Source organism: Caenorhabditis briggsae (assembly GCF_000004555.2).
Source record: "Caenorhabditis briggsae AF16 supercontig from assembly CB4, cb25.fpc4095, whole genome shotgun sequence".
Classification (NCBI taxonomy): Eukaryota; Metazoa; Nematoda; class Chromadorea; order Rhabditida; family Rhabditidae; genus Caenorhabditis; species Caenorhabditis briggsae.
The window spans coordinates 61,410-85,292 of record NW_025543514.1 but is presented as its reverse complement, the minus strand read 5'-3'; the positions used below and the strand labels follow the sequence as shown (position 1 = coordinate 85,292).

General features: G+C 36.6%; 10 protein-coding genes across 10 annotated transcripts in view; 9 read left to right on the top strand and 1 right to left on the bottom strand.

Annotated features, from left to right (window-relative positions):
* Nucleotides 1–488: 488 nt before the first annotated feature.
* CBG18537 lies at nucleotides 489–2,654 on the bottom strand (the record flags this gene model as incomplete). Its single annotated transcript, XM_002635421.1, has 4 exons — nucleotides 489–692; nucleotides 738–1,520; nucleotides 2,390–2,511; nucleotides 2,564–2,654. 4 exons carry the CDS (start codon nucleotides 2,652–2,654, stop codon nucleotides 489–491), a joined length of 1,200 nt encoding a protein of 399 aa, XP_002635467.1.
* Nucleotides 2,655–5,960: 3,306 nt separating this feature from the next.
* On the top strand, nucleotides 5,961–7,017 carry CBG26927 (the record flags this gene model as incomplete). The annotated part of the gene is made up of 4 exons (XM_045241137.1): nucleotides 5,961–6,109; nucleotides 6,207–6,297; nucleotides 6,344–6,811; nucleotides 6,853–7,017. 4 exons carry the CDS (start codon nucleotides 5,961–5,963, stop codon nucleotides 7,015–7,017), a joined length of 873 nt encoding a protein of 290 aa, XP_045100113.1.
* Nucleotides 7,018–7,579: 562 nt separating this feature from the next.
* On the top strand, nucleotides 7,580–8,654 carry CBG26926 (the record flags this gene model as incomplete). The annotated part of the gene is made up of 4 exons (XM_045241136.1): nucleotides 7,580–7,915; nucleotides 7,965–8,114; nucleotides 8,160–8,435; nucleotides 8,484–8,654. 4 exons carry the CDS (start codon nucleotides 7,580–7,582, stop codon nucleotides 8,652–8,654), a joined length of 933 nt encoding a protein of 310 aa, XP_045100112.1.
* Nucleotides 8,655–9,717: 1,063 nt separating this feature from the next.
* CBG26925 lies at nucleotides 9,718–9,975 on the top strand (the record flags this gene model as incomplete). Its single annotated transcript, XM_045241135.1, has 2 exons — nucleotides 9,718–9,852; nucleotides 9,895–9,975. The coding sequence occupies 2 exons, from the start codon at nucleotides 9,718–9,720 to the stop codon at nucleotides 9,973–9,975; spliced, it is 216 nt and encodes a 71-aa protein (XP_045100111.1).
* Nucleotides 9,976–11,823: 1,848 nt separating this feature from the next.
* Nucleotides 11,824–12,974, top strand: CBG18535 (the record flags this gene model as incomplete). Its single annotated transcript, XM_002635420.1, has 5 exons — nucleotides 11,824–11,873; nucleotides 12,143–12,434; nucleotides 12,479–12,643; nucleotides 12,688–12,828; nucleotides 12,879–12,974. 5 exons carry the CDS (start codon nucleotides 11,824–11,826, stop codon nucleotides 12,972–12,974), a joined length of 744 nt encoding a protein of 247 aa, XP_002635466.1.
* A 450-nt stretch (nucleotides 12,975–13,424) lies between these two features.
* CBG18534 lies at nucleotides 13,425–15,327 on the top strand (the record flags this gene model as incomplete). The annotated part of the gene is made up of 8 exons (XM_002635419.1): nucleotides 13,425–13,548; nucleotides 13,738–13,979; nucleotides 14,123–14,238; nucleotides 14,285–14,399; nucleotides 14,444–14,620; nucleotides 14,670–14,834; nucleotides 15,062–15,205; nucleotides 15,250–15,327. The coding sequence occupies 8 exons, from the start codon at nucleotides 13,425–13,427 to the stop codon at nucleotides 15,325–15,327; spliced, it is 1,161 nt and encodes a 386-aa protein (XP_002635465.1).
* A 182-nt stretch (nucleotides 15,328–15,509) lies between these two features.
* CBG18533 lies at nucleotides 15,510–16,857 on the top strand (the record flags this gene model as incomplete). Its single annotated transcript, XM_002635418.1, has 5 exons — nucleotides 15,510–15,655; nucleotides 15,732–16,138; nucleotides 16,184–16,314; nucleotides 16,363–16,680; nucleotides 16,726–16,857. The coding sequence occupies 5 exons, from the start codon at nucleotides 15,510–15,512 to the stop codon at nucleotides 16,855–16,857; spliced, it is 1,134 nt and encodes a 377-aa protein (XP_002635464.1).
* Nucleotides 16,858–18,687: 1,830 nt separating this feature from the next.
* CBG18532 lies at nucleotides 18,688–20,468 on the top strand (the record flags this gene model as incomplete). Its single annotated transcript, XM_002635417.1, has 8 exons — nucleotides 18,688–18,761; nucleotides 18,810–18,922; nucleotides 18,979–19,142; nucleotides 19,433–19,548; nucleotides 19,613–19,727; nucleotides 19,775–19,951; nucleotides 20,000–20,311; nucleotides 20,358–20,468. 8 exons carry the CDS (start codon nucleotides 18,688–18,690, stop codon nucleotides 20,466–20,468), a joined length of 1,182 nt encoding a protein of 393 aa, XP_002635463.1.
* A 194-nt stretch (nucleotides 20,469–20,662) lies between these two features.
* On the top strand, nucleotides 20,663–22,101 carry CBG18531 (the record flags this gene model as incomplete). The annotated part of the gene is made up of 6 exons (XM_002635416.1): nucleotides 20,663–20,743; nucleotides 20,792–20,913; nucleotides 20,960–21,366; nucleotides 21,412–21,542; nucleotides 21,589–21,906; nucleotides 21,955–22,101. 6 exons carry the CDS (start codon nucleotides 20,663–20,665, stop codon nucleotides 22,099–22,101), a joined length of 1,206 nt encoding a protein of 401 aa, XP_002635462.1.
* Nucleotides 22,102–23,387: 1,286 nt separating this feature from the next.
* CBG18530 overlaps nucleotides 23,388–23,883 on the top strand; it is a gene marked incomplete at both ends in the record, with an annotated part of 2,969 nt that continues 2,473 nt past the window's right edge. Inside the window, 2 exons of the mRNA XM_045241134.1 lie at nucleotides 23,388–23,461; nucleotides 23,510–23,622. Of these exons, the coding sequence (XP_045096507.1) occupies nucleotides 23,388–23,461; nucleotides 23,510–23,622 (187 nt within the window). The remainder of the gene's footprint in view (nucleotides 23,462–23,509; nucleotides 23,623–23,883) is intronic.

Below are 23,883 nucleotides of genomic sequence, written 5' to 3'. Positions count from 1 at the left end.
CTTCTGAAGCATAATCGCTAGTATGATGAGACATCTGATTTAATGGAACAATCCAAAAGGTCTACCTAACACTGGACTCACTGCCCAGGTCCGACTGCTGACGCCTCAAAGACCAACAACTTATGCCACATATCCCTGCTGCAAACTCCTCAACGAAGCAAAGGATGGTTATCTCTCTTATCTCCTATGAACAGAACCCCTGACACTGGATCTCAAGCTGGACAACCGCAATTGCAGATGCCACGAAGACCCCAATCAGAGCATTTCAACTTTCAACTTCCGACCAAATTCTAACCATGGTCCACTATAAAGCCGACTGTGGACAAGTTCTGGCCAGCACCTGGCCAATATAGAACATCTTCAAAAATTCTTATTAGTCTATCACATTGAAACCAAAGTACCAACAAAATACCAACAACAAACGAGATCACAAAAATCAAAGTGAAAGGAAAGGGAATCTCTGTACAGAATATCAACTATTATTTTTTTCATGCCGTCATTCCTTGACACCTGCAAGGTGTCTGATAGCATCTGCACATTAGTGTCAATGGAAGGGCCATAGACACTACGGACCATTGATTACATACTCGTGTGGCTGGCGGTTCAAAAGGCTTGCTTGAATCGAAATTGGGTTGTTGCATTAGTGGAATTTGAAGTGGTAGTTGAGGCGGGAGTTGAGGTGGAGAGGAAGACTGAAAATTTCAGGTTAAATCGATTGATACAGTAACCTGACCTACTTTCTCCGTTGGTGGGGTGGACTCTTTCTTTGCCGCCAGCTCCACCTGTGGTACCAACAGTGGAGGGGCTGGGATTGGTGTCGTTGACTTCTCATTTGGCTTCAGAATCACTGATGGTGCAGGAGGGATCATTTTCATGTTGGCTCCATTCTGATTCATCAAATGAAAGAATGGATTTTGTTGCTTCCTAGTTACCCCATTTTCTCTCAACAAGACATATGGATGGCGAAGATACTCATGAAGTACTTCATCAGTTACTGATCCTCCATGTGCTGCTGAAATGTAAGTAAGAAGCTTCCGTTGCTGCTCCTGAAGATTCAGCATCATTTCTTCAGCGGCGTTCTGAGTCATTTGGGGCACTGGATTGAATGGAAATGGCAATGGAAGAGAGGGTAGTGGAGGTGGAGAAGAATTGTCTTTTTTCTTCTTTAGAATCGACTTCTGTAGAGCAGGTGGGATACTATTAATCGCTGGCAATGCTGGAGGTGGTGGTGGTAGAGATGATTGAGGGAGCGATGGCGACTTCTTGGGTTCTGGAATTTTGGGTGCTTCTGGAGCAACAATTTTTATTCCTGGTGGCGGCTGCATCATTCCTATTGGTGGAACTGTTTGTGCAGAAATTCCTATGAGTTTAGACATGCTTTGAAGCATTTCCTGATCCTTCTGAATGCATTTCTTCATATCTTGATGGTCCAATGATTTTTGCTCTGGATGACGTGATGGTGAGCCGTTTTCAGATGGAATCGGTTTTTTGATGAGTGCCTCTTGCTTTTGATGGTATTGCTGAAAATGAAGTAAGTTGATTACCGCAATCCGTTTTGATTTTCGGTCATTTTGATCATTTTCAGGAGTCTGGAGCTCGGATGTCAAGTCTCCGATCACTTTGAAACTTGTAATTTTACCTGTTTTTGCACGTTTTCAGTAAAAAAACAGGTTGAAGGGGTGCTTTCTAGAAAACGGCAAAAATAGGATTTTTTTTAATTCTGAGAATGCAAAGTTTTCATTCTAGGTCTGACATTCTCCAAATTTTCAAAGAGATCGGACATTTGCAAGCCAAACTCCAGGAAATCCTGAAAATGGCCACATCTACTGAAAACACACATTTTTGTATATCTTGTTGAGCGGTACTGTATCTCGGTTTCTGGAACAGATATCAAAAAGTGATCAATTGCCGAAACGTTTTTGATATGATAGTAAACATTTTGTCAGTTGACTCCCAATTGGTATCTTCTACAGTAATCGAGATTAATGTATATCATTCTCTAATCAATTCATTTGCTCCTACACTCTCTTTCTCCTAATATCATCACCCTGCTGATGACTGATTTGTTTCACCATCTGGCACATTGCCAACATTGATAAGAACCCTAACAACGCAACATTATTATTTTCCATTTCTTCCAAAAATGTGTGTGTGCCGGGCCCCTTCTGATATGATTACTGATAACGAGTTTCCATGACAAGCAAAATCATAACGAAGAAATTTGAGTGTGAACTAAATGCTGACTTTTTTTGCGAAATTTCTTTTTTGTATTACCTGGTGATAATATTTTATGAATGTCATGACTTTTCCAACAACCTGATAAGAAGAGTTGGAATCATAAGGTAAATATTTCCGGGATTAAAAAAGACGTTGTTGAGTTCTTATTTACCTTCAACCATTGCAATCTGGACATGAGATCCTCAATAAATGGAAGACGTTGGATAGGGTCCGTTACATTCAAGGCGTTTAGAACATGAACAATTAAGATATCTGCGAAATTCGAAGTTGGATCTGCAAGATCCGAAATGAAAATGATTATAAATTCAAAGGACCCTGAACTTACCTGGAATAGTAGCTTGAATTTTCGGCGGTGGCGCATGAGGCTCAAAACTAGCCGACATCGACATCACCCTCTTTCGTGTAGCTATATCCATTCGAATCTTCTGAAATCTACAAGGTTAGTACCTTGGGAAACTCCAAAATCGAGGCTACAAGGAAACAAAAAAATATAGAATCAAGTATAAAAAACCGTATGACTGTGTGGAATGTAAAATGTACAGTTGTTTGAAGGACTGGTGATGTTGATTGACTGATTTGGATTGGGGTATTTGGGGTATGATAAGACACTATCAGTGCTGCTATCAGTGGTGTACACTATGCTCTAAAAACCTGAACATAAAAGAGATAAGAGTCGACAGTTTGGAAAGACTCTAACTGTTAATACAGGCACAACTATGATTGCATTATCGGGTTTCGAAAGCAAAATTTTGGATGGGGGTAATAAGGACGAAAGACTGAACAGCTAGAGATTAGATTCTCCATGTTGACGTACATGTTGCAGTTTGTTGCAACGTGGCAAGAATACAGAAGTTGGGTGGAAAAATGAATTAGAGATAAGGAAGAAATGCATGGCGAATGTGTTATCGGAAATCGGGAAAGGCACGAAATGTCATGGAAAACAAATTTTATTACAGAATTTCCTGTTCATGATGTTAAAGGCGTGAAGGGCAAAGGGTGTGCGAAGCACAATCTGCGAGTATTATGAAATATTGATAACTTAAATTCTTTAAAAGTCTTGGGACAGAGACAAGAGAAGGGCCCCACACTATCAAGTTTGGGCCAATTTATCTCGTTTCCTGTAAAAGATATGAAAAAGTTGTCAACTGATGAATTGTTTATCATGTCATCAGAAATGTTTTGTCAGTTGGCACATTTTTGATACCTATGATAGGAATTGCGAGAATTGACCTAAGCTTGACAGTGTGGAGGCCCTTTTATTTTACGGTATTTGGGAAATGCTAAAACGCTGTTTCGGGACGAACAAGGTACAATACATTTCTTAACTTTTTATGTTTCAAATTTGAAATCACTTTTTTAGTCATCCAGATATTCTCCGCACTCCCAGTTTTCCGCTTTTGTTATCAACTCACACCCATATTTTTTGTTTTTTGATTTCTTAGAAACCTTTAAAGTATGAGTAATTAAAAAACTTCAAAGTTGGGTGAGAAAATATGAGATTAACTTTTTGATAAGCTTCTCAAAAAATGACGAAACTTCGGCACTTTTATCACGAACCGGAAACGAAGACGGTCTGACAAAAAAAGACCCCCACAATGTCAAGTTTGAGCTCAATTATCTAGATTCCTATGCAAGATATCGAAAATATGTCAACTGATAAATTGTTAAAAATATTATAAGAAACAATTTATCAGTTGAGCATTTTTTCATATCTTTGACAGGGAACGAGATATAAAACCTCAAAGTTTATTGTCAGGGGATAATTTGAGAACTGTGAGAAAAGGAAGAACTACAGGCAAAGAGTGCAATATTCAAAACAAAAAATATTTTCAAAGCCTCCACAATTTCTCTCTTATCTTTCGTAAACTTGAACAACCAAGTTTCGATCCCTTCTAATCAAACCAAATAGTCTTATCACTAAAAGTTTTGTTTTCCTTCTAACAGCTGGCTCGTTTAAACATGTGATCATGATCAAAGGGCGGTACAATTAGGCTACAGTAATTTGAATGTTTTTCATAGTGCAAGAACTGCAACAAAACTAAAATCATTGTTGAAATAAATAAATGAAGTTGACTATTTTTCTCTGCCTGCCCGTAGATTCTGAAGACGAGAAATAAAAATACGAGGGGCGGAGCGACGAATTGTAAAATAGATAGGTTCGATCGCGCCGAAGGCTCACCAGCCAGCTGTTTTTGAAGCTCCGGAAGCGCGGCAAACAGAGTGGTATTAAGAAAACAAACTAATTTTGGAGGGTTTTTAGAAGCCGTTTCGGGTTAGTCTGTGCAATTGAGATGAAGGAAGAGGATGGAAAATATAGAGAGAGCAACCGTCGATAAAAAATGTATGAGGGCCGCTCGCTACTAGAAGCAGAATTGATACATAAAATATGAGCTTGTGCGCATTTAGAATGAATCGAATTTCGTTTTTTTTTTCTGGAGTAGCCGATCTCTTATTTTCATATTTCAGAATTTTTGTTTTGTTTTGGTGGAAAAGTTCGACATTTTTGTAGACTCCCTCTGAGGTCCTGCTAGTGTTCAGCCTATATATTTTTAGGTCGGCCAGGTTTTTGATGCTAAAACATTTTTCTGGGTACATACATTTATCATGAGCACACCAGAATATTTGATGAGCAATGGATGGAAAAACAAGGGAAGAGACCAAAAAAAGGAAAAAAAATTTCATATAACTCTCAAAAGCTGTCTTTGTACTGCAAAACCTGTAATAGAAGGGCTCCCAAGTTTGAGCTCAATTATTTCAATTTATATGCAAGATATCAAGAATGTGTGAACTAAAAAACGCAGCTGATATTATGAAAAACAATTTATCAGTTGACAACTTTTTTATATATCTTACAGGAACCGATGGCTCAAAGTTAAAAGTAAGGAGTGGCGTTCTATCACTGTTTACGGTATTTAAAGGTGCAAACTCAAAAAATCTGAATTCAAAACTTCGACTCGATCAGAAGATCAAACCAGAAATATTTTTTGCAGGTCCAAAACTCATTCTACCGTGCATTGTCGTCAGTAAACATGCTCATCATCCGTTTCCTGGAATCAACAACGTTTCGGTATCAGCCACCATCCACCATTCGTTGCCCTCCAGTGGTTCCTGACGTTATCTTTTTTTTTTCAGATAAAAAACAAAACTGGTGATTAGCAGGAATATTAATGTTAAGTGCGGAATACCTGAAAAAAGGTAATTGATATAGAAAATACTAAAAGTTCCAGAAATTCCCCGAAACAAACGCTAAACGCAATGATACACAGCAGCCCACCGAATCCGGCAACTTTAAGCTGAATTATCTCAGTTCCTGTGAAAGATATGAAACATTCGTCAATAGGCAAAATATAGGTGATATTGTGATAAGTAATTTATCAATTGACAAATTTTTGATATCTTTACCATGAATCGAGATAATTGAGCTCAAAGTTGAATGCGCTTGAGCGTTAAGCGAACCATGTCCATTTTGCTTTCCCTACATGTGCCTTTAAGGTTGTTGACAGGAGCGTTGAATGCAGGTTTTTGAAAATCGGGAATCACCTACATCTACACCTAACTTTAAACATTTGGCAAGCTCTTCGAGACCTGCTACAAAATTTTTCGTATATTGAAATTTCATATAACTCTCAGATCAATTAATTCAACTACTGGAAGTTCCCATAAAAATTTTTGTGAGAAACTCTTGATGTAAAGAATCAAACAACTTATTTTTATCTTCAGACATGGAAGTTCTCTATCTAACCTATGGTGTTCCATCTATTATTTTGACACTGTTCTTCTTGATATTCTTAAATAGAAGCGAGTTCAAATACTCATTCTACCGTATCGTTCAATGCGACCTAATTGTCAATGTCTTTTGCTTCTCTGAATGGTTGGTTTTCTCGCTTCTGCAAATGGACGCTCACTGCTCCAATGATGCTCATTGTCTACGAAAATTTCTACTTTGCATTTCATTTGAACCAATTCAGCATCAACTTTTTCTATAACTTACAATCAGTAAGTGTCATTATTATGTCTATACACCGCCTATCAGCATCTGAGTTTATCAAAGCTAACGAGGTGATATTAAGAGGTGAATTAAGGTACAGTACCAATAGTTTTGCAGTTCTGGACCAGACGTTATCTTCCCATATACAGCATTACTGTATCCACCTTTGTCTGCTTCAATCTATTTGTCTATTTAAGTGACTGGACTCGGCCATTACGTTATGATGATCTCACCAAAGTTTTTGTATCTGTTTCCGCAGAAGCAGTAGTTACATTTTTAGTTGAAAAATGCACATTCCACCTTTTGCAGACCAAAAGCGCACTATGGTCCCAGATCTTTTACTGGATGTCTCTCACATATTTTTCGGTGATTTTGTTCACCAACATCCTCACTATAATTTCAATCAAAACTCGATATAACAAAAAATCAGCCAGCGAGAAGACTCGGAGAATGATGATCAACTTGACTCTGATTACTTCCATCAATTCATCCATATTTTTCATTGTGTTCATCTGGCAATCAATTGGAAAAAGTATCATGGAGCTTCAAACCTACATGGCTTCCATGTATGTTTTGTCGGATTCGGTAAGTGAAGTACGAGTTCAGAATGGAGACAATATTTTCAGATGACCTTACTTCTTCCATATATGCTTCTAGTCTTTGACAGTAACGTTCGGAAGGCATTGGCTAAAGCTATTGGAAGTAAAGCTGTATGGTTGGCAAGAAGCTTGGGAACCGATTCATCTCTTTTGAGGACTACAAGTGTTATCAATGTCATCGGAACAAACTAATCAACAAGAAAATTGTTTTTACTTTGTCTTATCCATTTAAATTGGGTGCCTGATTTGGTAAGATACAGTTCCGGCCAATAAGATATATGAATTTTTCCGTTGATTTTTGGCCATTTTGACCATTCTCAGGAGTCTGTATTTCAGGTATCACTACTTATTTTTTTCAAATCAAAGTTTCCCATGAATATTGTCGTGGGAGCGCTTCTAATCTCAAAGTAGAGTCTCTTTCTAAACTCTTGGTACTAAACTTTCGGAACGGAAGTTTTTCAATCTCCAACCAAGATATGCTGTTAGACTGTATCAAGATTGTTTTCAGCTTTTCTCTGTAGTAAATTTGGTTGACAGGATGCAAAATCTGAATTTTTTCTAGAAGTATCCTCTCAACTGGTACTTTTGATCAAAACAGAATTTTCTGTATTTCTGATATCACTTATCATTTATTTATCCAACTTTCCCATAAATATTGTCGTGGGATCGCTTCTAATCTCAAAGTAGAGGCTCGTTCTAAACTTTTGGTACTACACTTAAGAATCTTCCATTTCTTCAAGTTTCCCCCCGAAATATGGAAGTTATTTATCTAACCTATGGCGTTCCATCAGTTATCCTAACACTCTTTTTCTTGATATTTTTGAACAGAACCGAGTTCAAATACTCATTCTACCGTATCCTTCAATGCGATCTAATTGTCAATGTCTTTTGCTTTCTGAATGGTTGGTTTTCTCGTTTCTCCAAATGGTCTTACACGGCTCCAATGATGCTTGTTGTCTATGAAAATTTCTACTTTGCATTCCATTTGAATTCATTTGGTATCAACTTTTTCTATAACCTACAATCAATGAGTGTCATTATCATGTCTGTTCACCGTTTGTCCTCATCCGAGTTTATCAATGCGAATGATGTAGTTTATAGAAAATCAAGGAATATAAACCTCAACTTTCTTTTTACAGTTCTGGACAAAATATTATCTTCCAATATATATTTTTACTGTAAGCACTTTTGTCTGCTTCAACCTAACTGTCTACTTGGGCAACTGGACTCCTCGCCCACTTCGTTACAGTGAACCAACCAAAGTTTTTGTGTCTGTTGCTGCTGAAGGGGTAGTTAATTGAAAGTAATTCCCTAACTTAATACCCATATTTTAGCCCAAAAGTGTGGTTTGGACCCAAATATTTTTCTGGATGACACTCACCTATTTTTTGGTGATTTTGTTCACCAATATCCTCACCATCATTTCAATCAAAACCCGTTACAATAAAAATTCTTCGAGCGAGAAAACTCGAAGAATGATGAAAAGCTTGACTATAATCACTTCCATCAACTCCTCCATATTTTTCATTGTGTTCATTTGGCAATCAATTGGAAAAGGACTTATGGAACTTCAATCCTATATGGCTACTATGTATCTTTTGTCCGATTCGGTGGGTGTTTCAAGAGCACAAGTTCAGAATGGAGACAATATTTTCCAGATGACCTTACTTCTTCCATATATGCTTCTAGTCTTTGACCGTAACGTTCGGAAAGCCATGGCAAAAGTCATTGGAGGTCAAGCAGCGTGTTTGGCAAAAAGTTTGGGAAATGATTCTTTACTTATCAGGAATACAAGTGTCATCAATGTTATCACAACAAAAAGTGTTTAACTTTGTCTCATCAATTCGAAATTTTTTGGCCTTATCCGTAAGATACTTGAAACTTTGTCGGACCGTATCAAGTTTGTTTTCAGCCTTTCTTTGTTGTAAATTTTGTTGACTGTTATTGACTGTTGACAAGATGCAAAATCGGAATTATCGTGTATTCTCAACTGGAACTTTTGAATAAAAAATTTTGACCAAAACAGAGTTTTGAATTTTCTGTATTTCTGATATCACTTATAATTTATTTATCAGAACTTCCCATAAATATTATCGTGGGAGCGCTTCTAATATCAAAGTAGAGTCTCCTCTGGGTGCTTTCCATTTCTTCAAGTTTCCCCCCGAAATATGGAAGTTATTTATCTAACCTATGGCGTTCCATCAATTATCCTAACACTCTTCTTCTTGATATATTTGAACAGAATCGAGTTCAAATACTCATTCTACAGTATCCTTCAATGCGACCTAATTGTCAATGTCTTTTGCTTCTCTGAATGGCTGGTTTTCTCGCTCCTGCCAATGGACTTTCACAGCACCAATGATGCTTGTTGTCTATAAAAATTTCTACTTTGCATTCCATTTGAATTCATTTAGGATCAACTTTTTCTATAACCTACAATCAATGAGTGTCATTATCATGTCGGTTCACCGTTTGTCCTCATCCGAGTTTATCAATGCGAATGTTGTAAGAAAGTTTATGAATCTCAACCTCACAACCATTTTTTACAGTTTTGGACAAAATATAATCTCCCAATTTACATTTACATTTTGACTGTGTGCACTTTTGTCTGCTTCAACCTAACTGCCTAGTTGGGTAATTGGGTTTATCCTCCACTTCGTTACAATGAATCAACCAATGTTTTTGTGTCCGTTGCTGCTGAAGGGGTAACTAATTAAAAATGATTCGTTAATTTGTGACCTAAATTTAAGCCCAAAATTGTGGTTTGAGGACCAAATGTTTTTCTGGATGACACTCACTTATTTTTTGGTCATTTTGCTGACTAATATCCTAACCATAATTTCCATCAAACCCCGTTACAATAAAAAATCATCGAGCGAGAAAACTCGAAGAATGATGAGAAACTTGACTATACTCACTGGAATCAATTCCTCCATATTTTTATTCGTCTTCATTTGGCAGTCAATTGGAAAAGAGATTATGGAACTTCAATCCTATATGGCTACCATGTACGTTTTGTCTGATTCGGTATGTGAAGTATGAGTTCAGAATTGCGACAATATTTTCCAGATGACCTTACTTCTTCCATATATGCTTCTAGTCTTTGACCGTAACGTTCGGAAGACATGGCAAAAGTCATTGGAGGTCTAGCTGCGCGTTTGGCCAAAAGTTTGGGGAATGATTCTTCACTCATCAGAAATACAAGTGTTGTTCAATTTGTTGCAACAAACCAATCCATGAAAATTTGAAACTATGGGTTACAATAATTATTGTCTTTAATTGTACTGTCTTCTCTTTGAATAAAATTTTTTGTCTGAAACGCTCCAATAGAACGCTATCCCTAGCTTTTATCTTTGAGCTAATTTATCTCGGTTCCTGTCAAAGATATCCAAAAGTGATTAACTAATGAAATGTTTATCATAATTTCGTGAGTGTTTTGTCAGTTTATCACTTTTTGACATCTTTTACAGGAAATTAGATACATAAGCCTGAAGGTAACCTTTGGGGAAGGGTAAGAATGAATTCATGTTTGGAACATTGCTCATTTTTTGTTGAAACTATTCACATCTGAATTAATAAAGTATAATTTTTGAACTGATATATTTTTTTTAGGAAATATGAGATTTAGCTTTTACCTGACTACAGAATTTCAGTATTTTCTCCAAAAGCAACGCTTATCAAAGCGTCGGCGTGTTGAAAACTTATCATAAGTTACGGAAAAAATAACTGACCATTTTTTGAGTTTGTTCTGTCCTGATCTTCTGACCCGATGCACTTTTTTTTGGTTACTCACATCTCAAACACGCAGCAGAAACCTTTAGACCGATTGTTGGCGTTTCTTCAGGAAATGTTTCATCGGAGTCATTAATCATAGTTGCTAATAGTTTCTGTTTTCCTCAATCATTAAACAAATCGATGATAAACTGGTGCATTTTACAATTATTTGATTTTTTCAACTAGCTCAATTTTTTTATTCTCCATTTATATCGCTTCACTTTTCCCTGTTTCAGACCACGGAGTCAACGTTTTCTAAAAAAATTGAAACTCAGAGAAAATGTGTTTACGTCTCCACCTTATATGTTTTATTTTGTTTTTTTCTTCTGAATATCTTTTAGATTTCTCTCCAACCTTCTTTTTTCAGACCAAAATAATAAAATGGATAGAATTCAATTGTATGTCAAAACCAATGAAATGATTATGAGCTTGAAAAGAACTGCTCAGCGCTTAAATCATTTGTTTACGTATCTTTATAAAATGGTAAGTTCAACAAAAAATCTCTGTAACTCTTTAAACATTTTCAGCTTGGTACCAGTGAAAATGTGTACTCGTTTGCTCAAAATTTCAAAAAGAATACTCTAAACTATGATTTGCTACTGTGTTACGAAATTTGTTGTTTGACAAATGAATTTTTCTTGCCATTTCATATTTCTTATCGCAATTCCAATGTTTGCGCATCTTTTCGTTTAAAACAGAACGGGAAAATGGTTTTATCATAAATTTGAATTTCGATGTTTTCATTCAGATTTGATGAGTGATACAGTATTTGCTCTTGTTGACTCCCACATGCACTTTGAGCTCAATTATCACAGTTCCTATGCAAGATGCCAAAAAATTGTCAACTGACAAAATACTTCTGAGATTATGATGAGCAATTTATCAGTTGACAACTTTTTAAGATCTTTTACAGAAATCGAGAAAATTGAGCTCACAGTGCCTTGGGGAGTCCCCAAATCTCAACTATTCCCTGGTCACTTGTCCTGATCGATTTTCATTTTTGCTTAGTATCTTCTTACCCGTCACATTGCTAAGTGTTAAATTCGGGCATTGTTTTCCCGTTTTGTTTTCGATGGAAAATGATGAACTCTCTACATTTTCTCTCACTTGCGATTAGCAAGAACTCATTGAACATAATACCATCGTTTTCGATCTTTTATAATTCTGGCTCTTGTGATTCCTTGTACACACCGTTCGTCTTGCAATAGACGCAATATATGCACTATGGATAGACAACTCTTCAATGAAGTGCAAGCTGTGGAAAATGCAAATGAGTACGTTGAAGTACCATGTTTGCTCTATTAGAAGCCCACCCTTCACTTCCACTTTGAGTTCAATTATTTAGGTTCCTTCGAATAATATTAAAATTTTTGATTGATAAATTTTTTATCATAATGTCATAAATATTGTATTAGTTGACAGATTTTTGATATTTCTCATAGGAACCGAGATAATTGATCTCAAAGTCCATGTACAGAGTGAGCTCCCATGAGAGCAACTAATTTTTACCGTACCTGGAAAACTGTCAAAAAGTATTTTCCAGACGATATGCTCAAGGACGGGTTGGAGAACTGATCAGATTGCAATTGGAAATCTATGATGAAGAAGGACGATATGTTCAAAATATGAGAGCCGAAAAAATTCGAGAATCGGAGAGAGCTATAGCTGAAATTAAAAATGATTTGATGGAGAAATATAAGATCGGAGTAGTTAGCCTAACGATTCAGAGAGTTGCAGCCGAGGCGAAAAATCGAAGAGTAGTGAATGGAATGATCACGGATCTCAAGAACTTGAGTGAGGAAATGGTACAAGACAGTGTGAAAGCTTTAGAAGTGGTGAGTACTTTCTTGGGAGTTTTTGAAAAGGCCACATTTTTCAGCTCGATGCTAAAAAGGAACTCTACGACAAAATCCATCAATCAAGAAAGAACAAAGCTAAGGAGCACCTGACACGAATCACTGAAGAGTTGAGCTCAATTAGTTCTAAATTGAACGATTTAGAGCAAATACTGGCTTGTTTCGAACTGAAGGATGTGCAGATTGATGTAATCTCATAATTATTGCAATCCAAATTCTCGATGATTTTCAGGGAATCTGCAGACAAATCAAATCACAGAACTCGTCATTTCGTGGTGTAATTTCCAAACTGAAACAGGACATTTCTGCTGGTGAAATCGATTCGAGACACATGGAAGATTTCAAGGACTACCGGATGAGAGTCTATCAAATGGTTTGTGGAGTTTTGAATTCCAATATAGGCAAAAAAAAAATAATTTTCAGATAAACTGCATGAATCTGATTTCTCAAGATCGGGTTTCAGTCATTGAAGCTATCGAGAGCCGACACTTTGCGGGAATCCTCCAGATCGAAAACTAAATTACCTTAAAACCTGTAATAAATGGGCCCCCACACTGTCGATTTTGAGCTCAATTATCTCATTTCCTATGAAAGATTTCAAAAATGTATCAACTGAACAAACACTGTTGATATTATGATAAACAATTTATCAGTGCACAGCTTTTTTATATCTTTGACAGGAGCCGAGATAAATTAACTGAAAGTTAAAAATTAGAGCGCAGTTCTATTTATTAAAGAATTACAGTTCTATGAACTTCGAAATGTTTTCTATTTTCGTTTGTATGTAATTATATTTTTCTTCCTCATACTTAATTTTGCTGAAGTATTAATAAATGTCGTTATAAACAACATACTACGTTATAAATGTTTTCTTGCTAACAATAAAAAAGTGGGAGGAGAGTTGTTTTCTTCTTTCGCGAACTGCAAAACCTATTGAAATTAAAAACTCCAAAATCATTCAAATTCAGTATGTTCTCCACTGTTTACCGATTCTTCACCGGCACGGAGTGGGACGAAGATACAGAAAAGAGACACGTTGAGAATTCAATGAAACTGACAAAAGTTGCAGTGAAAAAGGAAGTGCTTCTGAGAAGTAAGTTGCGTTTTTTAACTAGGTAAAGGTTTGCTAAAATACTGTAATAGAGTGCCACTGAAACCCTCAATTTTGAGACCAGATATCTCGGTTCCTGTAAAAGATATGAAAAAGTAGTTAACGGACAAAACATTAATAATATTATGATAATAAATTTATCAGTGGACAAATTTCGGATAACTTTTACAGACAGTGAGGTATGTGGGCTTAAAATTAATGGTCTGGGTGGCGCTCTATTAGAGTATTTACCTATGTTATTCATTGAAGTGGCGGATAAGATGAAATTGGAAAACGAGGCAGAACACGAAAAGAAAAAGTTGGAGCTATCAAAATTGTGGGAAATAACAACTGAAGCAGCGATTGCCAAAATTGAAAGCTCCGCAATGACTGAACTGGAAAGTGTTCGAGATAATACTTTGGAAGTGGAAAAGGTGAGTTTTTCAAATGTGAGAAAACTAGTTCTAGTAGCTATCTAAAATCGATAGTGCGAAAAACATATTTTACTGTCGGTCAATCACATTGAGAATTAAATTAAAGAAAAAAAACTAAACTCATTCATTCAAAAAAATTTCAGGAAATCATGCAACTGAGAGAAAGGCTTGTGGAAGTCGGGGCAGATTATGCAAGGGCTGAAATTGAAATCAGCAGAAAAACGTTTAAAGAATTGGAAGCTCAAAAAGATCGGAACGAGTGAGACTCCTGATTCCTCTTCATGTCAAAAACTTACATTTTACAGACGCCTTTCTGAAGTTCACTCCCAAAAAGTTTTGGAAAATCTCTCTGTTATTCATGAAGAAGAAAAGCGAATAAGTGATGATGTTCGAGCAGAGAAGAATGCGAATGCCAAAATGGTAAACTTCCTTCATTCAAATGTATAATTAATCAAAACTTTTAGCTCATAGAAGAAATGAAAGAGGGCACACAACAGCAAGCAGAATTGGCAACCTGCAATTTGAACATTCAAAATGCATCAAGCGAAAGAAAAAACAGAAAACACGTAAATCTGAAAATTATGGAAATTAAGAGACAATCGACGGATCTGGGTCGCTGGTACCAAGAAACTCTTGAAGTGGTTTGTATGTATAAGGAAAAGTTTGTTTCATGGTTTATTGGGCTTTAAGATTGGTGCTCCTCCGGAATTGTACAAAAAATTGACAAGAAAAAGACGAATGAAAGCCAAAGATTCGTTGATTCGATTTTCGGAAATTACCAGCTCTATTTTTTCAAAATTCAATGAGCTTGAGCAGAATTTGGGAAGATTGGAGTTACAAGACGTTGACTTGAAGGTAATTTGTTTACCGTAAAACCTGTAATAGAAGGTCCCCCTAACCTTCAAAAGAAAGGTCAACTGATAAATGGTTTATCATAATATCACAAGCAAGTTATCAGTTGACACATTTTTGTTATCTTGCATAGAAACCAAGAAAAGGTAGTTTAAACTTAACAGTGTTGGGGCCCTTCTATTACAGGTTTTACGGTTTTTACATTTACAAAATAAGACCTCAAACTTCAGTGTGTCATTCAAAACATAAAATCTCTAATATCTTCATTCGGGGAAATAATAGCCAATATCAAACTGACCATCGAGATTGGTGAAATTATTGATTCCAAACGGAGGGACGAGTTTGTTATACTAAAAAATCACCTTTTCGAAGATGTGAGTGATGTTAACTGATGCATTTCAAATAGATGCGATTTCAGATCAATAATATCCAACTGATATACGATGGAAAACGAGATATTGAGAAAAACCTCGTCGACAGATTTATAAAGTGCTGATTTCATTGAAGTTCCTTTTGAATTTCATTGTTATTTTGACTTCTTTACATTTTCTTTTTCTGAATAATTGTTTCTAAGCTCTCGAATTCTTCTGTGTTTGATATACTGGTTCATCAACCTTTTACCTTATTTTTAGTTATTCAGATTAGTTCTATTTCTTTCCTTTAGATTTCTTGAGAGTTATGTCATCACCACCTCAAAACAGAAAAATCATTCGAGAAGATGCAGAACTGGAGGTTGAGCAAAGCAGAGAATTGGAAATCAAGATTCGAGAACTAGAACTTTTAGAGAAGGAAAAAGCTGCAGAACTATTTGAAGAGAGGGAAAGGTAAGGCTTCTGCTACTGATGACCCCTTTTTTTAAAAACTCAGTTCAATTATCTTGAAAAAAAAACAAATTTTCAGACAAGAGAAAGAATTGGAAGTTCTGGCTGCTCGACTCGAAGCAGAACACCAAGCCAAAGTCGAGAGTCTCGCCATACAAAGAAGTCAAGAACTGCAATTTGAAAAAAATCGTCTAGAAAGAAAGAAGGAAGAACGGGATGCATTATTAGCATTGCTATTAAAACAGCAAAAAGCATTCTCTGAAATGTTGAGAACTCAAGAAAGCCTCCGCCAAAAAGATTTAAGCCAGTTACGAGAAGATCGATCAAATGAAAAGAAAAATAATCAAGCAGAGATTCTGGAGTTAAATAAACGCTTTCATGAAACACATATGACAGGGGACGAACGTAAGGATAAAGTATTTGAACAAAATATAAAAGAACAAGAGAAACAGGCATTCAGAAAAGGAAAAATGATGTGGAATGAGCGTAAGTTCTGAGTGTTTTTTATGACAAAGACTGTCCTGTTTTGAGTGTTGCACACCAACGAATTGGCAGCCAGTCTTCATGCTGATGAGAAGTTTGAAGAATTCCAAGAAGGGTGTACACTATTGCGAGATCAATACAGAGCCTTCAACAACGAATATGATAATATTGAGCCACAGGTTAACCTTCAAAATTTCAGAATCTTCTGATAGTCACTGATTTTTCAGTTGATTCGTACAAATAATTGCATGAAGAAGGCGACACCAATCAAACCATTTGATCTGGAGAAGTGCATTTCTGCGCTTCGGAACTTTAGAAATCAAACTGTTGAGATCAGTGTGTCTGGATCAGAAGATGAATCATATTATCAAGGTCTCATAAGCCAAGCTTCAGAACTCGTTCGGGAAATCTTCAAGGATATTAACATAATCAAAGCTACTACTGAGGGCTATGACCATGAGGAATGTAGTGATAATGTGAATATCGATGAAAATTTAACAAGAATCTTTGAAAATCGTCAAGAGTTAAGCATTTTGATGCAAAAGGTTTGGACCTGATTTGAAACAATATTTTTAACAGTTGTGTTTCAGTTCAACGTCATCGGCAAAAATCATCTTCAGGAGGCTCTTGCTATTCAGATGGAAAAAAAGATGACCGCAAGACAAGAAGCTGCTGAGAAAGAGGAAAAGGATCAAAGCCCTCCGGAACAAGAATCGGAATGATTGATTTTTGTAGAGAATATTCATTTTTTCATTATTCTCATTTTCTAAAATAAATAATTTGCTACTTATGATCAGAAAACTCTAAACCGATACATCGTCAAATGGCTACCAAAAAGAGTACCGTAAAACCTGCATCAGAAGGGCCTCTCTAATAGAAGGGCCCTCCAAGAGGGGCTTGGGAAAATAGAAGACCCCCTGTAATAGAAAGGCCCACCTAATAGAAGCGCCCTCTGTGAAAAAGGAAATCTTGCAAACTTTGGTGAAATTGACAGATTTTCATGAATTTTCAACGAAACTTTGTCGAATTTTTTGATGCGAAATTTTGGAAAAAAAAACTTGCCGGAAAAATAGATGGGCCCCCTCTAATTGAAGAGCCCCGTAATAGAAGAAACCTCCGGAGGTACCTTGGAACAATAGAAGCACCGGCCATTCTAATACAGTTCTACGGTATATCTCTATTTTTGGGGTTAGGAAGATTTGAAAAGGAACATACATGAATCTAATACATACATATGTAGTACAGCTCTATCTGAATTTAGTGGTCCCATGAAATTTTATTGGTTTTATAGGATTTCAATGGTCCCATGCGATTTCAATATGGAAACATTTTTGTTGCTCGTTCTCATTTTGAGTTCACTGAATTCATTATCCAAATAATGTCTCAAAAATTATCTTAGTATCCAATGCTTCGAATCCTAAATATCAAGTTCAAATTATTCCTCATTTTCTTCAAAAACAACACATTTCATAACGAGCTCATGAAATTGTTTTCGAGTTTTCCCCGATGAGTATTTGACATTTACTTTTGCACCAACTCCGTTATCAGTAGAAAACAAACATCAACCAAATGACAATGCTTTTCGATTTTCTGATAGTCAGTTCGAATAGTTCAATTCAATTCCTTAGTTTTATTCTCATCATTTGTAATCACATAAATTTTGTGCAGATCCGATTCCTCAGCCAAATTCAAACAAACAACATTGTTTGTTTGAGTGTCTTGCTATGTTTAAAAATGATAGTTTATCATATAAAAAGAATCCTCCATTCAACATTCTTACATCTTGCTAATAGTAAAAATGTGATGAAATTCACACCCGATACATTTTTCCTCATACTCTTGCTATGTTCAATTTTCTTGCTAATTCTAAACCATAGGGCGGAGACTTGATGTGTTTATAATGTGTCCGTTTCACTCATTTCAACGCGTTTTTAAGAATTTAGAACGTTTTAAAAGGTTCATATTTTTTCAAGGGACCTCCGGAGGGCTTTTCTATTAGAGGGACTCTTTTTTTTCGGTTATTTCTCCGGAAATTTTTCATCTATCAAAACTCTTGAGAACCTATGAACATTTTGGAGAGGGCCCTTCTCTTGAAGGGACCCTTCTGATACAGCTTTTACGGTATTTTCAATTGAAATGGATCACAAAATGCAGTTCCGGGCTAAAATTTTTCTACACACCTCTGGAAATGCTTTACATTTTTGGTCAGATACGGTCATTTAGGTACTTCCAGAATTTCGATTCCAAACTCATTAAAAAGTTGATTTTCAGTCTGAAAATTTTCCATTTCCTGTATTCCAATATTCAATTTTTTAGTCTCTACAACTTTCGAAATCATTGCTGATCCTTATTTAATAGATTGCTAATCATAAAACACTACATCGTGTTTACAACTCCACCCAAATGTATTGCTAACCCTTAAAAAAGAGGGAGGAGTCTCTCACTTGTTCCTATCATCTACTCCATTTCAATGTTCACTTTTCTCTTGCTTGCGTTTTATTTTTCTCTAGTTTTTTGAACCTAATTTCAATTTACAAAAAAGCTTCAGAAGAATGGATCAAGTCCGCCGTGAAGCTGCAGAGAACAGAGACAGAGAAGCAGAAGAACTGGCCCAGAAGGAGATTCGGTAACTTTCAAATCTAATTGAGTTCAAAACACTGTAGCCAAATTTCAGGGAGATCAAAAGCACAGCTTCCTCAAAACTCTCGGAAGGTCTCAGTCACGAACGTACTCAGCATTTGAAGAATTTGAAAAAGGAAGAAGAGCAAAGAGAGGATTTTCTGGAAAGTGAGAAATCTTTTTTTTCTTTGGAATTTAGAAAAGAACATTGAAATTGTTTTTAGAATTCCAACAAATGAAAATGGACGAAGCAAAGAAGCATAAAGAGAAACTAGCTCAAAAGTTGGCTCATGCAGATGAGCGAGTCAATGATGCAGGCAGCAAGTGTGATGTCGTAACCCAGACGGCTCTGAATAAACTGATGGATGCCAGTCTACAAATGAATGAGGTGACTGTTATATCAATCTCTGATCTTATTCCACAAAAAGAGTGTAGTGTGTATTCATTCTTATCTTTCTCATCATACTTGTTTACAAGAATTAACAAAAACTAACGATTAGCAAGAAAGAATTATGAAATTTTCTCTAATTCTTCTTTTTTGTGTTGTATGAGGAAGAAAACGTAATAATGATAAAATGGACAAAGTTCTGGAATTCAATTTCATGGTTCATATTTTGGATCTTCATCAGAATGGTCCCTGTAATTGATATCATGACTTCTGTTATTTGAAGATTTCAGGAATACAAAAAAATCGAAAAGGAAATCGTGGAAGCCAATGCTCAGAATGCAATGATTGAGGTGGATGTGACTAGAAGATGCTTCGATGAAGTAGATGCTCAGAAAGATAAGGACGAGTGAGTTTTGGGATAATCATAAGATTGAAAATGTATCAGAATGTTCTCAAATTCTCATTTTCAGGTTTCTTTCCGAGAAACGTTCTGAGGAACTTATGAAGCAACATGCAGCCATCCAGAAAGAAGAGGAAGCAGTGTCATCTGCAGAGAGAGCCCAGAGAAAAGAGAATGCAACTTTGGTAGGATATTGTTAAAATTCTTGATATGAAGAATATTTCACTTTCAGACGCTTGCTGAAATCAGCAGCGATTTGAAAGAGCAACAAAAAGTCGGGATGTTCAATTTGGCGATTCAACAGAGCGCAGATGACAGAAAGAATCGCGGACGCATTAATGCCAAAATCATGGAGGTGAAGAATCTCCTGGAAGAGCTTGACAGATGGTTCACGAGAATTTCTGGAGTTGTAAGTTTGCAGGAACAAAACCAGACTATTAAAAAAATAACATTTCAGCTCAACGCTGAGCCAGACATCTACCAGAAGATCAATCAGAATAGGAAGAGTACAACCAGAGGTCACCTTGGACGATTCTCAGAAATCCTGAGCTCGATTTCAACGAAACTGAGCGAAGTTGAGCAAAATTTGGCTTCATTGGAATTGAAGGATGTTGAAATGGACGACGTGATCCGAGCTATCAAAACTCAGATTTCGTCATTTGGCCAAGTGATTGCCTATCTGAAACTTATTTTGGAAATGGATGGCGTTATGATCGATTCAGAAAAAGCAAAAGAATTTGCAACATTGAAAACCAATTTGTTCAACTCGGTATGTTTACAGTAAAGATAAGTTTGAACGAACCATACATTTTTAGATCAACGAAATGGAATTGGTTCCCGAGAACCGGCGCGCTATTCAAGCTCAAATCCAACAGCGACAGGAAGGAACTATGCCAAATCTTGAGATTCAGGCTATTGAAAACTAATTATTCCTGATTTTATTCCTGATTTCTTCTCTTCTGTATTATTCCTGATTTCTTCTCTTCTGTAAACAATAACAATAATTATGTATATTTTGTTTCTATTTTATTTCTACCTATTGGTTTTAACCAATCTCATATCTCCACTTTTATTCATGTTTTTATATTGCTTTTTAATCCAAATTATAGGTTTTCAAATAATGTCTTCAAACGACAAGTACGGACAACGTGAAGCTGATCGCGAGGGAAGAGTGAATGCAGCCAGGGCGAGTGTTCAACAGGTAATACTGTAAGTTATTATCTTATCATACGAATTGTTCAATTTTTAGAAGCACGAAAAAAGCTATTCAGCTTTGAGAGAAGAACAGGAAAAAGAGTTGGAGCAAGAGAGATTGAAGTCCAAGAAGCTGGCTGAAGAGAAGAAGGATGAACTGATTGAGATTAGAAAACAGTGAGTGTTGAAGAATTTTCAGATCGGTTCAAAAACCCCTTTTTAGACAAGCCCAAGAGCTCGCCGATTTTGAAAAACAGATTGAAGCGAATGTCAAGGAGCAAGTTCAAAATCGTCAGCAAGAGGGAAGAGAAGAAGCTCAGAGAAGGAAGGTACAACTTGAAAAGCAGCAGAAAGAGCTGGAGAATCAGGCAGAACTTCGTCGTGCTCAACTGAACGACTCCTCCAATATCATGAAAAATGGAGAGAAACTCCGCCAAGAGTGTTTGAATCGTTTGAGAGATGACCGAAAGAAGGAGCAGAAAGAGATGAATGCCCAAATTCTGGAAATGAATCAGAAGTTGCACGAGACGAGAATCAAGGGAGAAGAACGTCTTCAGGAATTGGATGAGAAGAGAAACGAGGAGCAGAAGCAGCAATTGTTGAAGAAGGAAAGGGTGATTTTGAATGGAAGTAAGTTATAGTTGTAGGAACGTAAAGAAAACAAACTATTTTCAGTCGCAAACTCAGAGGCGCTCTCCAGAAGTCTGGCAATTGAAGACGGCTTCGAGCGATTCAAACAACACACGGTAACTCTCAGAAACAGACATAGAGGATTCAGCAATGAGTATGATAGCATTGAGCCACAAGTAAGTCAAATCTTAAGAATGATTCTGAATGACCAACTACTTTAAGTTGCTCAAAATGCATGATCGTATGAGGAGAGGAAAGAATATTGACTACTGCGATATGGATGATTTGACCTCGGCACTTCGAGTCTTCAGAGATCAAGCGGCAGTTTTCAGCGCCGAGGGATCAACGGCCGAAAACGATTTCCAGCAACATATTGCGGAACTCATCGAACTCCTCAGGCAGCTGATGACGAATATCAACGGCATCAAAGCTGCCGCTGATGAATACGATGATCAAGGAGAAGCCAATAATGGTGGAATTGCCGAGCCACTTTCCAACATTTCAGAGCTCATGAAGGCTGTAGGAGTTTTGATGCAACAAGTACCGATTTAACTTTTAAGTCATTGCTCTAATAATTCCGTTTTTCAGTTCAACGTCATCGGCCGTGACCATCTTCAAGAGACTCTGGCTATTCAAATGAAGCAAGCCCAATCTTCAAGACATCAGGCTCTCGAAGGACCACCAGCCTATGGATCTGAAAAGCAGAAAATTATTGCTGCTCTCACTGAGAACTAAAGTGTATAAATTTTTTGAAGTTTATATGCGAATACTTGATTTTTAATAATACTCGTAATGTTGTAAATAAATATGTTATGTTACTGATTGAGAGGAATGAGAAACAATATTTAAAAATTCAAGAAGATGAAGACACTATGGAGACAACGGATCAATACCATTGTGATAATGAGAACTGCTACAAATGGAAACTCAAAAAAGAAGGGCTCTCAGAAACTTTATCATTTACACTTATTCCTTTTGTACACAATTAGATAAACATACGCAAAATATTCCAAAAATGAAGATCATTTCAGAGGTTTCTTAGAAGGACCGGACCTTCTAATGCAGGTTTTGCTGGATGAACCTTCAGAAGTTTCTATGGCATACGTCCGCGTAGCTGAGCCGAAGCTTTCAAGTTCAAAGTCTCGAAAGGTCTATATGAAGAAAAATTCAAAAATATTTTGTTTCATGTCCCCTCTACTTTAAGTCCTTAAAACTCTTAAAATCTTGAACTTCCTCTAAAACCCTTAAAACTCTTAAAATCTTGAACTTTCTCTAAAACCCTTAAAACTCTTATAACCCTCAAACCCTTAAAATGGGGGGAAAAGCTTAACTGTTTCCTATCATTTACTCACTCACCCCCTATCATCTATGAATTGGCCTGATTCTCAGGAATTTTAAAAATGAAGTTTCGAAAATGATTACAGTATCTCAAACATTCCCTGGAGTCCGAAACATGCATAACAAGTTCGAGTTGTTGTTATTCCTCATTTCCTTCAAAACAACACATTTCTCAACGAGCCTATTAAGTTGTTTTTGCGTTCTATTGATAAAATTAATTCACATTGACTCTCTTGTATCAATGCGTTATCAATTGCAAACAAAAATCAACTGACTGGCCCTGGTGTACGATTCCCCAGTATTGTTCTTATTACTTGTAACTTGTTTTTTCGACAGTCCCGAATAGTGTTCCGAGAAAAACAAACAAACAACAGCCACAAACGGTTTGTTGTGAAAAAATATTGCTAATCAAAAGTTGGGAGGTGCATCACTTGTTCCTGGTGGTACCAAGAAACTGATCGGAATAAAAACATCCTGAAACGAGAGTGAATGCAAATATGAACTGAAAAATGAGTGTTTTGGCTTACGACACTCCCATGTAGTTCAGTTTCTTACTCGCGTCGTTACGATTTGAAGCAGTTTTTATTACCATTTCTAACAGTTCTCCTATGTTTTTAACTCTGACGCTCAAGATTCAGAAAACTTGAAGAAAAATTGAAAAAAATTCAGAAAAATTCAGAAGAATGGATCAAGTCCGCCGTGAAGCTGCAGAGAACAGAGACAGTGAAGCTGAAGAACTGGCCCAGAAGGAGATTCGGTAACTTTCAAATCTAATTGAGTTCAAAACACTGTAGCCAAATTTCAGGGAGATCAAAAGCACAGCTTCCTCAAAACTCTCGGAAGGTCTCAGTCACGAACGTACTCAGCATTTGAAGAATTTGAAAAAGGAAGAAGAGGAAAGAGAAGACTTTGTGAAAAGTGAGAAATTGTTTTCTTGTTTCATTTGTAAAAAAAATCATACTTGTAATCCGGGCCTTTGCCGGGCCTTCGCGGGCCTTGCCATAATTTCTTTCAGAATCGATATTTTCAAACCAACTAAATCAGATATGATAGAGCTCCACGAGTACTACAAAACGGTATTGTTTGGAATACTGTATCTTATCTATGAACAAAGTTACAGATCATAAAAAGGCTTTTCTCGCAGGGCCCGGCAGGCCCGTGGCGGGCTTGCTTTTTTTG